Source organism: Mobula birostris, chromosome 11 (genome assembly GCF_030028105.1).
Source record: "Mobula birostris isolate sMobBir1 chromosome 11, sMobBir1.hap1, whole genome shotgun sequence".
Classification (NCBI taxonomy): Eukaryota; Metazoa; Chordata; class Chondrichthyes; order Myliobatiformes; family Myliobatidae; genus Mobula; species Mobula birostris.
The window spans coordinates 11,840,596-11,855,421 of NC_092380.1; the positions used below are offsets into that span (position 1 = coordinate 11,840,596).

General features: G+C 43.3%; 1 protein-coding gene across 2 annotated transcripts in view; it reads right to left on the reverse strand.

The window, feature by feature from the left end:
* Positions 1–301: 301 nt before the first annotated feature.
* The window catches only part of cfap184 (cilia and flagella associated protein 184), a 35,437-nt gene continuing 20,912 nt past the window's right edge, over positions 302–14,826 (reverse strand). For both annotated transcript variants that reach the window (XM_072273000.1, XM_072273001.1), the window contains exons 7-12: positions 13,311–13,414; positions 11,617–11,767; positions 10,807–11,000; positions 5,973–6,185; positions 2,911–3,048; positions 302–930 (exon numbers count right to left, since the gene is read on the reverse strand). In XM_072273000.1, the coding sequence (XP_072129101.1) occupies positions 676–930; positions 2,911–3,048; positions 5,973–6,185; positions 10,807–11,000; positions 11,617–11,767; positions 13,311–13,414 (1,055 nt within the window). In that variant the 3' untranslated portion in view covers positions 302–675. The remainder of the gene's footprint in view (positions 931–2,910; positions 3,049–5,972; positions 6,186–10,806; positions 11,001–11,616; positions 11,768–13,310; positions 13,415–14,826) is intronic.

Genomic DNA, 14,826 nt, shown 5'->3' on the forward strand with positions numbered 1-14,826 from the left:
TGTATTCTTTTCCATAGATGCTGCCTGGCCTGCTGAGATCCCCAGTCCTGGTGAACGGTCTAGGCCTGAAACATCGGCTGTACCCTTTTCCATAGTTGTTGCCTGGCCTGCTGAGTTCCTCCGGCATTTTGTGTGTGTCACTTGGACTTCGAGCATCTGCAGACTTTCTCATGTTTGTGAAAGGTTTCTCTCACACCTCCAAATGAATTCATTTAGCTGTCTGTGCTGTGTGAAATTGGAATGTCCATTAACATGTAGAGAATGAAAATGTAAAAAAAAGATTTAAAACTTTTATTGTCTTTGAAGTGGGAAAAAATTGGATCATACAATGGATGAGGCTCTGGTTTCCCCTTGAAAACCTGTCTGGAGCAACACACAGAAAGCTGGAGGAACTTTGCGGGTTCGGCAGCATCCAAAGAGGGAGACGGATGGAAAACATTTTGGGCTGTAACTGACCCACTGATTTCCTCCAGTTTTTTATCTGTGTTTTGCCCCAGGTCTTGGTGGAACTAGTACTGTTGTACTCACTTCATGCCTTGCATTTCTGTAGAGAAAGCCCTTTTATTCCTGCTTGTCACAACTAAGAATTCAGAATAAAGTCATATAACATCTTATTTAATATTTATTGTAACAGAATGCAGTAGAAATGCTTCTCTCCCTGCCTCCTGAGGGCTCTCACTGAGCCTGCAACTGCCCCATCTTTACCCACTCAATTTTCTTCTTGATTCCATAGGAGTTGAGAGTTAAGTCAATGTGTCGCCTCTTTAGCTCCTCCAGCTTGTGCCGCAGTCTCTCGTTGGTGTCCACGTTGTCTTCGAGGTCACGAAGCAGCAGCTTGTTGCACAGCAAGCCGCACTCCTCCTTCAGCTTGGCGTTGGCGGTCCGGAACCCGTCCCGTGCCTGTTTTGTTTTGGTCAAGATCTCCCTCTTCTGTAACAACAGCAAATGGAAGCTGGGTTACAGAATCAGAAATCCCAACGTGGAGGGAGGCCATTCAGTCCATCAAGTCTGTGCCAATCCAATGCTAGGACAAATTAATTACCCCCTGCACCCCTGAGCATTCTCCTCAGACCTTCGCTTTCTTCTTTCAAAGACTTATCAATTTCTCTTTCAGATGTCACAATACGAACCTGTTTCCACCACCCAACCCCGCAGAGCTTTACAGAATCAGCTTTATCGTCATCGACATATGTAATGGAATGTGTTGCTTTGTGGGCAGTAGTACTGTTCAAAGCATAAAACTTACAATAAGTTACACAAATAAATAAATAATGCAGAGGACAAATAACGGGGAAGTGTTCATGGCTTCATGGGCCATTCAGAAATCTGATAGGGGTGGGAAAGAAGCTGTTCCTAAGACTTTCAGTCTGGGTTTTCAATCACTATGCAGAAAGAAGTTTACCTCACTTCACTTTTTGTACTTTCACTGATCATTTCACTCACTTTCATGCCGATGGAATTAATTGGTTTCTCCCTCATGGACGGGAAGGGTTTCTCCGCAAGAACTTTATCTACACCCAGGGTCAGGAACCTGATGGAGTGAGACTCCTGATCTACATGGCTCACTTCTGTCCGCCCTGAACAAGTGCCCTGCCAGCTGCTCCAGCTCTAGGATGGCCAACAGTTCCCAGGAATCACCATGGCAGCTCCAGCTCCTCAGAAATTGTCTGCCAGGCAGATTTGCATAGGAGTCAAGAGGAGCATGGTGCAGCCAGCATCTCAACACCACTGCAGTTCCCAGGTCACACCTAATATCACAATTGGAGACACTGGGATAAGAGGGATGCATGGACCATCTCAGGCATAAGTCTGGATCCAGGTCTAAGAAACATAGGAGCAGAATTAGGCCATTCACACAATTGTTTGATTGGCTCCATCATTTGATTATGGCTGATTTATTTTCCCTCTTAACCCAACTCTTCTATTAGGAGGACCCTGTACCTTTTGATGCTCGATCAAGAGCCACTCAACCTCCACTTTAAATATATCCAATGACTTGACCTCCGCAGCCATCTGTGCCAATGAATTCCACAGATTCACCATTCTCTGGCTAAAGAAATTACTCCTCTTCTCTGCTCTAAAGGGATGTCCTACTATTCTGAGAATCTCCCCTCTAATCCTAGACTCTCCCACTATTGGAAACATCCTCTTCATGTCTACTCGATCTAGGTCTTTCATATTTGGTAGGTTTCAACAAGATCCCTCCCTCATCCTTCTAAACTCCAATGAGTTCAGGCTCAAGGCCATCAAACACCCCTTAATCATTTACCCTTTCATTTCTGGGTTCATTATCAACCATATACATTCTGAACACAATGCACAGCAATGGTGGACACAGGTCCATTACTGTATGACAATGGGGCACAGTTACTGGTAGACAAAGGTCTGTCATTGCATAACATTGGGATAAAGTACTGCTGGGAATAGATCTGTACCTCTACACACACAGGTACAGTGCTGGTGGTCTGGCAGTTTGTAACACTGGGGCACCGTACCACTGGTGGGAGTTGGTCTCTCATTGTATAACACTGGAATACAGTACAGGTCTGTCACTGTAATAACACTGGGATAGTGTAATAGAGGGCAAGTCTGTCACTGCCTAACACAGGGGAGCAAAGTTCCTCTATATCACCAAAACCCTACATGACCCTGCTCCCTTTGTTTCTAGTACCTCTATGTACTCCTTGCATCCATTCTCTCTCCAGTACCTGCCCTTTCCCTCAGCTTCCTACACTCACACCTCCTAGTTACTCATCCCTCCCAACTTACCCCACTTCCTGAACCCACTGCAAAAGACACTCCCTGCCTATATTCCCTATCCTCACCACACCTGCATTCCCACTCTCTCCCTTCCAGTGTTTGCTATCTCCCTCATCTTCCCTTCAAATAGCCTCTCCCTATCACCATTACCTGTGCTACAGTGGCCTCAACCTCCCTGAGTTCAGTTTTCGTCTTCTCGTTCTCTTTCTCCACATACTCCAGCTTCTCCTTGGTGTGAGTCAGCACTTCAGTGGTAGCTGCTATCTTCTTCTTCAGTTTGGTGACTTCCTGTAAAATTAAACCAAGACTGTAAAATGCAAAGCAGGGGCTGCATTTGTGCAAAACTCTTGAGCTTCAATGTCCTGCTGCTGTACAAATGTTTTCATGTCTTATCTATCATTATATCCTTCTATTGTATCTCTGCTTTCGAGTAAGTCCTTACACCATGAGGATATTGGGAACTAGCATCCACTCATCATTCCATCCTCCAAGAGGACCACAACCTTGTCTTTGGTTTTAGAGGCTTGCGTGCCTCAATGACCCGGAGAGCTATGTTGGCTGGAGTCAGGGCTTTATCCTTTGGCTCTCGGTAGGGTCACTCATGACAAACAGGTCAAAGGGTAGAGACCAAACTAAGAGTGGTCCACCGGTCCTCCAGGTTCGGGGGTTCAGCTCAGGGCTAACAACCTTGACTGGTAAAACAAAACCGTTATGGAAACAGCAATGAAGAATCCTTCCACATCTCAGTGTGACGGTATTCCTGAGTCTCCACCCGGGAACTGCATGACTGACAGTAGTGAAAACCAAGAGGAAGATACTGACATGTTGAAGGAAGCCCTGAACACTGTCAGAAATGGAGGATCTTCGTTTCTGCCTTAAATCATCATCATCATCATCATCATGTCCCGTGCCCCGTTTGAGCTCTGACTGCCATGGCCCACACACTCCTGTTTCGGCTCAAGTGGATCAATTCACTGGTATTCATGTCCAGTTCTCTGGCTGCTGTCTCTATCATCATTTGTCTTTGTCTTCCTCTTGCTTTCTTCCCTTCAATCTTTCCCATAATTACTGTGCATTCTAACTCCTCTTTCCTAATCACATGTCCAATGAAGTTACATTGCCTTTTCATGATCTCATAGATTATTTCTCTTTTTGTGTTTGCTCTGTTCATGACATCCTCGTTAGATATTCGTTTCGTCCATGATGTTCTTTGCATCCTCCTCAAAAACCACATCTCTGCTGCTTCAATTCGTTTCCTCATGTTACTAGATATTGTCCAACATTCTGAGCTATATAACATAGCTGGATAAACGTAACATTTCAGTACTCTGAGGCGGGTTGTCATGTCTAGTTTAGTATTGGTCAGTATACTCTTCATTCTCGTAAAGGTGCCTTTTGCCATCCCTATTCTTCTCTTGATGTCCAAGTCACACCTGCCATCTGATGTCACCCAGCTTCCTAAGTAGCAAAAGTTCTGTACTTGTTTTATGTCTTCCCCGTTTATTCTCAGCCTGCAGATAGGATTCTCCTTCTTTTTGGATATCACCATACATTCTGTCTTTTTGCAATTGACAGATAGACCCATTTTTTCACTTTCTTCAACAACTATATCAATTAAGTTTTGTAGTTCTTCCTCCATACTTGCAATTAATACAGTGTCATCCACATATCTGAAATAAATGATATTTTCACCGCCAACTTTGATTCCCAAGATATCTCCTATTTTTTGTAATATTGTTTCACTGTACACATTAAATAAATCAGGGGAGAAAACACACCCTTGTCTAACGCCTCTCTTGATTTTCGTAAGCTGACTCACTTCTCCATCTATTCTTACAGCAGCAGTTTGTTCCCAGTACAGATTTCTGATTAGGCGGAGGTCTTTGGAATCTAAATCTAGAGTTTCCTGTAATATCTCAAATAACTTATTGTGCTTCACTTTATCAAAGCTGCCTTAACTGCCAGTGGCTAAACAGGCAGTAGCATCACACATCTATCACAACCATTGATCTGTGGATAGTGATGGTCACTGAGCACCAAAACGGGCCGTTCAGCACAATTCATCCCCGATGTGATGGCCAGCACGCTAATCCAATCAGCTCGAACTTGGTCCTTCAATCTCTAAACCTCTCCTATCATGCACTTATTGAGGTGGCTCTTAAATCTGGACGGTGCCCGTGTCAACCAGTGTTTCTGGCAGCTCATTCCAGATGGGTATCACCCTTTGCATGAAGAAGCTGCTCCTGATGTACTTTTTACATTTCTCACCTCTGACCTTCAACCTATGCTCTCTCATTTTTAGCTCCCCTCCCTGGGAAGGAGACTAAGTGCTTCTCTCTCTATACCCCTCATGAGCTTACATATCCCAAGCAGGTCACCACTCAATCTCCAACATTTCAGAAAATAAGATCCTAGATTACATAAACTCTCCTTAAAAGAAACAGAAATCCAAAAGTAGTGTCCTTCAGATGCTCCAGAAGTTCCAACATTTACGGTATTTTGCCTTTGAAGTACTGCTTATCCCACTGCCACTCCTACACCGGGAATTCCATCTCAAAGAAGTTAGGGTCCTCTTGCTGTTGGGATATCCCGGTGATACAACTCAGCAACAGGCCCTTTGGCCCATCTAGTCTGTACCAAACTATTATTCTGCCTAGTCCCATCTGAATCATAGACCTCTATACAACCTCACCCATTCTTCCCCTAATGGAACATACATCCACCATTACCGCTGACAGCTTGTTCCACACTGTGAGTGAAGAAGTTCCCCCTAAATATTTCACCTTTCACCCTTAACCTACGATCTCTAGTTCTATCTCACCCTACCTTAGTGGTTTAAAAAAAGCCTGCTTGCATTAACCCTATCTATAGCCCTTATAACTTTGTGTATCTCTGTCAAGTCTCCCTCGTTCTCCTACACTCCAGGGAATAAAGTCCAAACCTATTCAATCTTTCCTGATAACTCAGGTCATCAAGTCCTGGCAACATCCTGGTAAATTTTCCTTATTTACAAAACACTGTAAATTCAGTATGACTCAATCCTCTCACCATTCAGGTTGAGCTAACCTGACATTTCAGTCTGGACAACTACTTGCAGTGTTGATATGGCATAATGTAACACTGTTGAACCAGGTTATTGCAATACTAACTTACGTAGCCCATTTACGTAGTAAGTGTGATTACACTCTCTTTAGCTCTTTGCCCCTGCTTACCTCAATACGTTCTTCAATCTTTTCACTGTAAGTCTGGTTCTCGATTTTCAGCTGTTCATAGTCGATCAGGTTTAGCCCGCCTGCCAGTTCCTCCTTCGCCTTCAGTTGATGCTCATAATACTTCAGTTTATTCTTCATCCTGATAGTCAGGAATCGAGTCTGCCTCAACTCCTTCTCTTTCTGCTCCTCGATGTTCTGAATTTGTTCTAGTTCCTACACACACACACACACACACACACACACACACACACACACACACACACACAGAAAATAAGATAATGAGTGGTTTTGTTTTAATTTATCTTTATTTTTGTTTGTGGGCACATGGCCAAGTGGCTAAGGCATTGGACTAGCGACCTGAAGGTCGTGAGTTCGAGCCCCAGCCGAGGGAATGTGTTGTGTCCTTGAGCAAGGCACTTAATCACACGTTGCTCTGCGACGACACTGGTGCCAAGCTGTATGGGTCCTAATGCCCTTCCCTTGGACAACATTGGTGTCGTGGAGAGGGGAGACTTGCAGCATGGGCAACTGCTGGTCTTCCATACAACCTTGCCCAGGCCTGTGCCCTGGAGAGTGAAGACTTTCCAGGCGCAGATCCATGGTCTCGCAAGACTAACAGATACCTATTTATTTATTTTTGTTATGAGTTTAAGAATTGCATTTGTATGTTTGGAACCAATGAATATAGTGCAATGGAGTATACCCTTTACACTGTATTGAAACCAAGCCAAACTTGATTTGGGAGGGTATAGTATTGTCCCTGGATCTCCCACTGTTACAGTAATTGTTCCATTCCCAAACTCTAATACTTTGTGTTTGATTCACGAACAGATATCTACCCAGGTTCAGAGTTTCAAAAGCCGTGATTCTAAATGTTCTTGTGTTCATTTACTGGCGACAAGTAAAGCATGTGGGAAGGTAATAGGAAAAGTTGGTAATCATTCTACAAATCCCAGAAGTAATTCTAAACCGCCAACACGCCCATTTAGTGCCTTCTCACATCAAAATGTTTCCATTAAATTGGCCCGTCACTTCTACAAGTTCAGATTTATTACCTAAGTACATGTATGTCACCATTTACAATCCTGAGATTCGGTTCCTTGTAGGCATTCACATCAGAACAATGAAATACAACAGAATCACTGAAAAACTAAACACAAATAATGACTGACAAGCAACCACTTGCAAAAGAAGACCAAGTGTTCAAGTGCAAATAAATAAACAGATAAACACATATAGATAAATAAGTAAATATATAAATAGATAGATACATAAGTAATCTTTAGAAATAGACGCACACACACACACACATATATATATGAGCCTGCTGGTGACAACTGTTCCTGAACTTGTTAGTGTGGGACTGAAGGCTCCCGTACCTTCTTCCCAATGGCAGCAGGAAGGAGAGAGCCTGGCCTGGAGAGTGGGGGTCCTTGATAATGTCCCTGCTTTCTTGTGGCAGCACGTTTTGTAGATGTGCTCAATAGTGGGGAGGGCTTTTCCTGCGATGGACTGGGCTGCAGCCACCATTTTTGTAGGATTTTTTTTCTTGCAGGTCTTTGTCTATAAAGCTCACTCCTGTCAAAATCCAACAAAGGAGACATATCATCTAGTGTTGCTGGTGAGGGGTGGGGGGAGAGGCAGTTGGATAAGAAAATATGAATCCATTGTCCTTCTAATTCTGACCTGTGCTCCCTTTGAAAGTGGAAGTATGCATTCACAGAATCACCTTTACCACTACTCCCTTATCAAGGGAAGTTTATTCAACTCTTTGGTAGAATTAATCTAAAATCATGTTTACTTTCCTCTAGCCCAGGGGTCCACAGACCCCTCAGTTAATAGTATTAGTCTATGGCATAAAAACGTTAGGAACCCTTGCTCTTTCCTCTCTCTACCTCCATTTCAATTATTCTGTCGTCCTACATTTGATTAACACTGCTCTGGTCTTCTTCTTTCCCTCACTTGAGAATTTCTTAGTATTAAAGCACCGATTTTTGCAGCAAAGATAGAGGTAGCCAGTCTGAGTACTGGCTCAGGGGGCTTGAAACAGTATAGATGTGTAAACACAGACCTGCTGCTTTTAGAGGTTTCTAGTCCACAAGAAAAAGCAAGTAGCCGGTGGTGACAGGTAACCATTCACTGTTCATAGGAATCATATGGTAGGCAACAGACTGTTCTTTCCTTTCATATTGCAGGGTGGGGTGACTTCCTCAGACCTCACAGAATTACGCTGAGGAGTCCCAGGTCTGGGTGAAATTGCAGGTCTGAACGAGGTCCACAGCCATGGATGCAGAGTTCAGCTGTGCCCCCCCTTATAGCCATCCATTAGTGTTTTTTGTTTCAGTACTGCAGACAGAAGGCCCAGCTGACAATGCAGAAGTTAGATTAGTAATTTAAACCCACTCACATTCCAACAGGTCGGTCCATGGCCTCCTCAGCTGCTGAGATGAGACCACTCCCAGGCTGGAGGGGCAACGCCTCGTATTCAATAGTTCAAAAGTTCCATTTAATATCAGAGAAATGTATGCAATACACATCTCCAGGACAGCTTCTTCCACCAGGCCATCAGACCGATTAATTCACGCTGATACAATTGTATTTCTATGGTATATTGACTGTCCTGTTGTACTTACTATTTATCACAAATTACTATATATTGCACATTTAGACGGAGATGTAACATAAAGATTTTTACTCCTCATGTATGTGAAGGATGTAAGAAATAAAGTCAATTCAATTCCTGAAATTGTTGATCTTTGCAGACATCCATGAAAATAGAAAAGGGCCCCAGAGTGAGTGACAGATAAAACATTGGAACTTCAACGCTTCCCCGACTACCCCCCAACACCCCCCCCCACACACAAGCAGCCTCCAGAACGACGGCCCTCCCACCCCCACCCACTTCTGCAAAAAAGCAAAGGCACTGTCCACCTCTGTCCGGGTAGTCTCCAACCTTATGGCATGGCTTCCGGTTGTTTCTCCCTCCCCCCCCCCACCCCCACAATTTCTCTCATCTTCTATTCCACATTATGGCTTCCCCTTCACCTCTTCTCTTCTCCTTAACTGCCTATCACTCCCTCTCATGTCCCTCCTCCTCTCCTTTCTCCCAAGGTCCACTCCCCTTTTTCTATCAATTCCTCCTTCTTCAGCACTTTGATTTTTGCACCTATCACCTCCTAGCTTCTTAATTCACCCCTCCCCACCCACCTAGCTCCCCCCTCACAGGGTTTCACCTATCACCTTATAGCCTGTAATTCCTTCCCCTCGTGTTGGGCACGTGGCCAAATGGTTAAGGCGTTCGTCTAGTGATCTGAAGGTTGCTAGTTCGAGCCTCAGCTGTGGCAGCGTGTTTGTGCCCTTGAGCAAGGCACTTAATCACACATTGCTCTAGTGTCTGTGCGAGGAGTGGCACCCCACACAGACTTCCAATCTGCGCCTTGTAAGGCATGAAAATGCCCGAAACAGGCCCCTCATGGTCTGAGTCGACGTTCCCTCCCTCCCCCACCTTCTTATTATGGCTTCTTCCTCCTTTTATTCTAGTCGTGATGAAGGGTCTCAGCCTGAAACATCAACTCTATTCCTTCCCATAGATACTGCCTGACTACTGGGGTGCTCCAGAACTTCACGTGAGTTATTAGATTAGATTAGATTATTCTTAATTTTCTGACCAAACCCATAGCCGGTTAGGTTGCAGAGTCTCATAAAATCTCTCCATCCTCTCTTCTAGAGACATTTTAAAATCCACAGCAATTTCTGGCTTCTGTTATTTGCTCCCTGACTTTCCTAACTTCAACGTTGATGTTAACTTTTCACCTCAGTTTTTCAGTTTCAGACACTGAGTTACATAACTCTAGTTTTCAGTAACTTGAAGCTTTGTGGACAAACATAACTAAATTATTTAAACTAGTCAACAAGAAAGACATCAACAGGATAGTGACAGTTAACTTAGCCTCCAATCTAATAGCATAAACATCGATTTCTTGAACTTCAGGTAGTTGCCCCCACTTCCTCTCCTGCACCATACCCCATTCCCATTTCCCTCTCTCACCTTCTGTACTTACCTGCCTATCACCTCCCTCTGGTGCTCCTTCCCTTCCCTTCTTCTGTGGTCTTCAGTCCTCACATATCAGATTCACCCTTCTTCAGCCCTTTATCTCTTTCACCAAACAACTTCTCAACCCTTTACTTCACCGCCTCTCCCTCTCCCGGTTCCACCTATCACTTGCCCCCTTGTACTTCTTCCTCCCCACCTCCTTACACTGACTTCTCCCTTCCTTTCAAGTCCTGATGAAGGGTCTCATCTTTTCCATGGTGATGCACCATCAATAACTCCAAAAGACTGGAAGTAGAGTAAATACTGAAAGGCTTTTATTATTAGTAGTAAAATGTGACCTCCACCATGCTGAGTATCTGCCCTGGACTGAGAGGAGGAGCAATGGCGCAGTCGCCTTTATTCAGGGTTCTGTGGGAGGAGCCACAGGAGCAGTCAGCCGAGGGCCGTGTCCAGACAGGTAACCCAGTTACAACATATATATATGGTTTACCACACAAAGATGCTGCCTGACCTGCTGAGTTCTTCCAGCATTTTGTGTGTTTGTGTGTGTGTGCGTGTGTGTGTTACAAAGTTAAACAACATCAGTTCTCAGTAACTTGAAAAAACTCAACAAAATTATTTAAAGTAGTCAGCTGGCAGGGTGGGGGGGTCAACAAGAGAGGCATTAACAGGACAGTGAGAGTTAATTCAGACTGTGTTCTGTTACGAATGAAACACATTATGCAGTGCAATATATGCTCCATCACTCCTTGAAGCTGTATTGAGTAAAGATCAATTTACCTGAAGAGCAGCTTGCCTTCCCGGCCGCCTGTTTATTGCAGTCTTTGCTACAGCTTTCTTCCTAGACTGAAACATCTTCCATTCATTATCTGTCAGCTGCTGTTGCTCCTCACACCTGGCGTTAAGATGGCCGATCTGTTCCTCGTACAATGCCAGCTCCTCCTTATAAGTACCCTGCACCTTAGCCAGAAGATCTATGAGAGACGAGCAAACACGGGTCAATGGCATCCGTCCTGATCTACCTTTCTCCACTCCTTTCCTGAGGGCGTAAAATTAATGAAGGAACACCATCCTTGGATGCTGGACTGCTAATATATGTTCATTCTATACTCTACCTTTTTCTCTCTCGTTGTCTGCCTCCATCTCTCATTCTCCTGTCATTTTCTCCCATGCCCACTCTTCTCCCCTATCTGATGCAATCAGCCTGTCATCTTTCACTCTTTTTCACTCCACCAATCGCCTTGGGTGCCTTTCTCATCATTCCCCCTTCCCACTTTATACTGCCCATCTCGCTCTCCACTCAGTCCCAACACATTGCTTTGACTCAAGACCTCGACAGTTCCTTCCCACCCTCTCTCCACAGATGCTGCTGAACTCACTGTGTTTCTCCAGTAGATTTCTTGCTGCTGAAGTGTTTTTAAAGAGTGCTCTTTATAACTCCAACAACATTGAAGAAGCTCGACTGCTTCCAAGGCATAGAAGACCACTGGACTGGCTCTACATCCACTATCCCAGAAATTGTATTCACTCCCTCATTCCCTAATGTTTCCTTGCCAGATAATCCTTTCCACATCCTAATTTTTGCCTTACCCATGAACTTCAAGTATCGTTGATCATAATCAGCGTGGGATTTCTTTAACTCAATCTTTGATTCCTCTGCTTTCTTCTTATAATATTCAGCTAGCTTGTTCTCCATTTTTTGGTTGTGTTTCATCAACTTCTCCCGTTCTGCAATCAAGTCCTGGATAACGATGGAAGAAAAGGGCTTCAATTTCCTGCATGTTTTACAATTGCGAATCTGCCTCCAAATAACCTCACAAATCTGAAAGGTCATGAGAAGAGATTTGCATTGTGCATAGTTTAAACTACGTAAAAGTTAAAACTGATTAGATATTGGACTGTTCTTCTTCACTCTGGCCTCTGGAAAGTGCTGCTGAGTGGTAGGATGGCAAAGGGCAGCCTTTGATTGAGCAGAGAGCAGCCCATGCTCTCTTCTTGCTTCTACATCGGGCAGGAGGTGCAGGAGCCTTGGGTACAACACCACTAGATTCAGAAACAGTTATTACTGTTATTACTGAAGCAGTGTGGATAACTTTTTTTAAAACTTCAAGCCATGCTGCACAGAAACCCCTGATTTAATCACACAGTTTACAATGACCAATTAACCTACCAACTGATAGATCTTTTGAACTGTGGGAAGAAACCAGAGCACCCAGAGGAAACCCACATGATCACAGGGAGAATGTACAGGCAGCAGCAGGAACTGTAAAGCATTGTGCTAACCTCTATGCTACCGTGCTGCCCCAACACTTCACTCAACTCAACGCTGACTTGAGTCCACAACTCATGGACTCTATAATTCAAGAACTCCACAACTCATGTTCTCAGTCTAATGTATTGACTTTTTTATTTATTTTTGGCACATTTGTTCTCTTTTATGCAATGGATATCTATCAGTCTTTGTTGTAAATGGTCTTTCGTAAACTCTATTGTATCTCTTTATTTTTCTGTAAATGCCTGCAAGGACATAGGTATGTGCTTTGATAATAAGTTTACGTTGAACTTTAAAGCTAAAGATCACATCACATAAATTTGAGTGCTTTTACAAATCACAAATTAAAACCTCACTATGTTCAGCTTAAACAGAGAAGGTGAAGAGAAAATTTGGTAGGGTTCAGACAGAATAAATATAGGGAAATTGATTTCAGCAGAAGTTAAATTGCCTTCTCTTTGGGATCTGCGGAAAGGGCAGGAAATTGGACTAACTGGACTTCCCCTCAAAATAATAGGCACCAATCTAATAGCCTCCTTCTGCACAGTATGGTTCTAAAAACTGAAAATGGTCTTATATCTCAACATGCAATCAGCCATGATGAAATGGCAGAGCAAATTCGATGAGCCAAATGGTCTAATTCTGCTCCTATGTCTTATGGTTCACAAACGTCTGCCTGCAATATATGTAGGCTCAATATTCTTCCAACTCTAATGAGGGGTCATTGACCTGAAATGTTAATTCGGTTTCCCTGTCCACCAAACCTGCCAGCCCAGCTGAGCAGCTCCAGTATTTTTCCGTTTCATCACCAGGTGGGATTTAAGATGTCCGAGCAATCTTTCAGAGGACAAGATCCAGTAGGTGCAGCAAGATGAGCATCCAATTACCCAAGAGGAATAGATGATAAAAGAAGAGGAAAGTTAAGTAATGAATGTAACTAACAAAACCAAATAACTGAGTGGGACTAAGGAGGCAATGCAAAATCAAAGAAGTCAAACAAGAGATAATTTACTTTATACTTCAACTCCAATTCTTCTCGATACAGTCTTTTCTGCTCTTGGTCATCTTCATTATCTTGGTCATCAATCACTTCTATCACTTCTATCACTGGTGTCACTGATAAAACATTTAAAAAAACTCTTTAAAGTGAGTACAGGGCTTGTATGAGCATTTCATTGTCACAGTTCTGATCTATAATGCGCAGTCCTTAACAATAGCATGTGCTCCAATTATAAAATTACTTCACTCCAACTCTTCTGAATGCAGCGCAGGTGGGCATGGTGGACCGCAGACCCAGCCTTCGAAGCTGACAAAGCATCCTGGCTGCAGTGAACTAGCTGACAGATTCTGCTCTCTGCAATGAACTGGCCTGGATAACAAGCATGATTGTAGAGAAGCCTACCTAGTAAACTTAACAGGAAGAAACTCAAGTAAGATTCCTGGTTTGAGTCTCTCTGTACAACTTTGATGAATAAACTCTTCTCGAGCTTCTCAGCCAGGTACAGGTATTGATTTTAACAGAACTTTTGATGACAAACTCTGCCATCTTCGACAGTGATAACGCCTAGGCATGTCGAGTCCAGCAGTAAACATACCCCTGTTGTTTGGGCTACCTGGAGAAATCGGCAGTAGCAGAACAACGTCCACAGGACTGACTTCAACAGCACAAAGTACTGTGCCGCGCCAATGGCTGTTGGGGCCGCCTGGTGAAGCAAGCCATCGAAAGAAAACTAGAGAAAAAGAATTTTAACAAAGGTGAAGGTCCTGCTCCAGGTAAGAACTGGAATTCGATTGTAAGTGAGGTGGCACGGCAGAAGCCTGATTAGTTGAGGACTAACCAATCAAGAAGGCCAGATGATGGGGATAAGTATACTACCGGACTAGACATGTCCATGCATTATCCCTGATGAAGATGGCAGAGTTTGTCATTGAAACGTTGGTTAAAATCGCTACCTGTAACCGGTTGGAAGCCTGAGAAGAGTTTATATGTCATATACGCTGGGAGAGCACAAGATCCTTTTCCTGAATTTTGTTACATCCAGGAGATATGGTACATTAGGGACAGGCCAGCAAAATATAACCTATGGCAACTTGCTAAAACTCCTTCAATGATTTTACTGGGTTGGATTCTGAACAAAGAAAGGAGGACAAGAATTATTTTGCTTGTCTTCTGTGTATATAGTTGTAACGCCACTTTTATTGACACTCAGCAAAAAAAAAAAATCATTTGGCATAGAGAAATCATTAGTTAGTCAAATATCCTGCTGCTGGTTACAATCAATAATTGACAGGAGAAAAACGCTCGTCAGACCATTCAATTCTTAATTAGACTGGAAAATAACAAATGTTGTTCCTTTATTCAAAAAGGGAGGGAAACAGGATGCAAGAAACTACAGGCTAGTAACTTTAATGTCTGGCTAGAGGAATGTTAGAAACTTATTAGAGATGTGAAGCAGAAAAAAAATCAAGCAAAGTCAACATAGTTTTGTATAATGGAGATTAATTTATTGAAGATTTTTTAAAGAAGC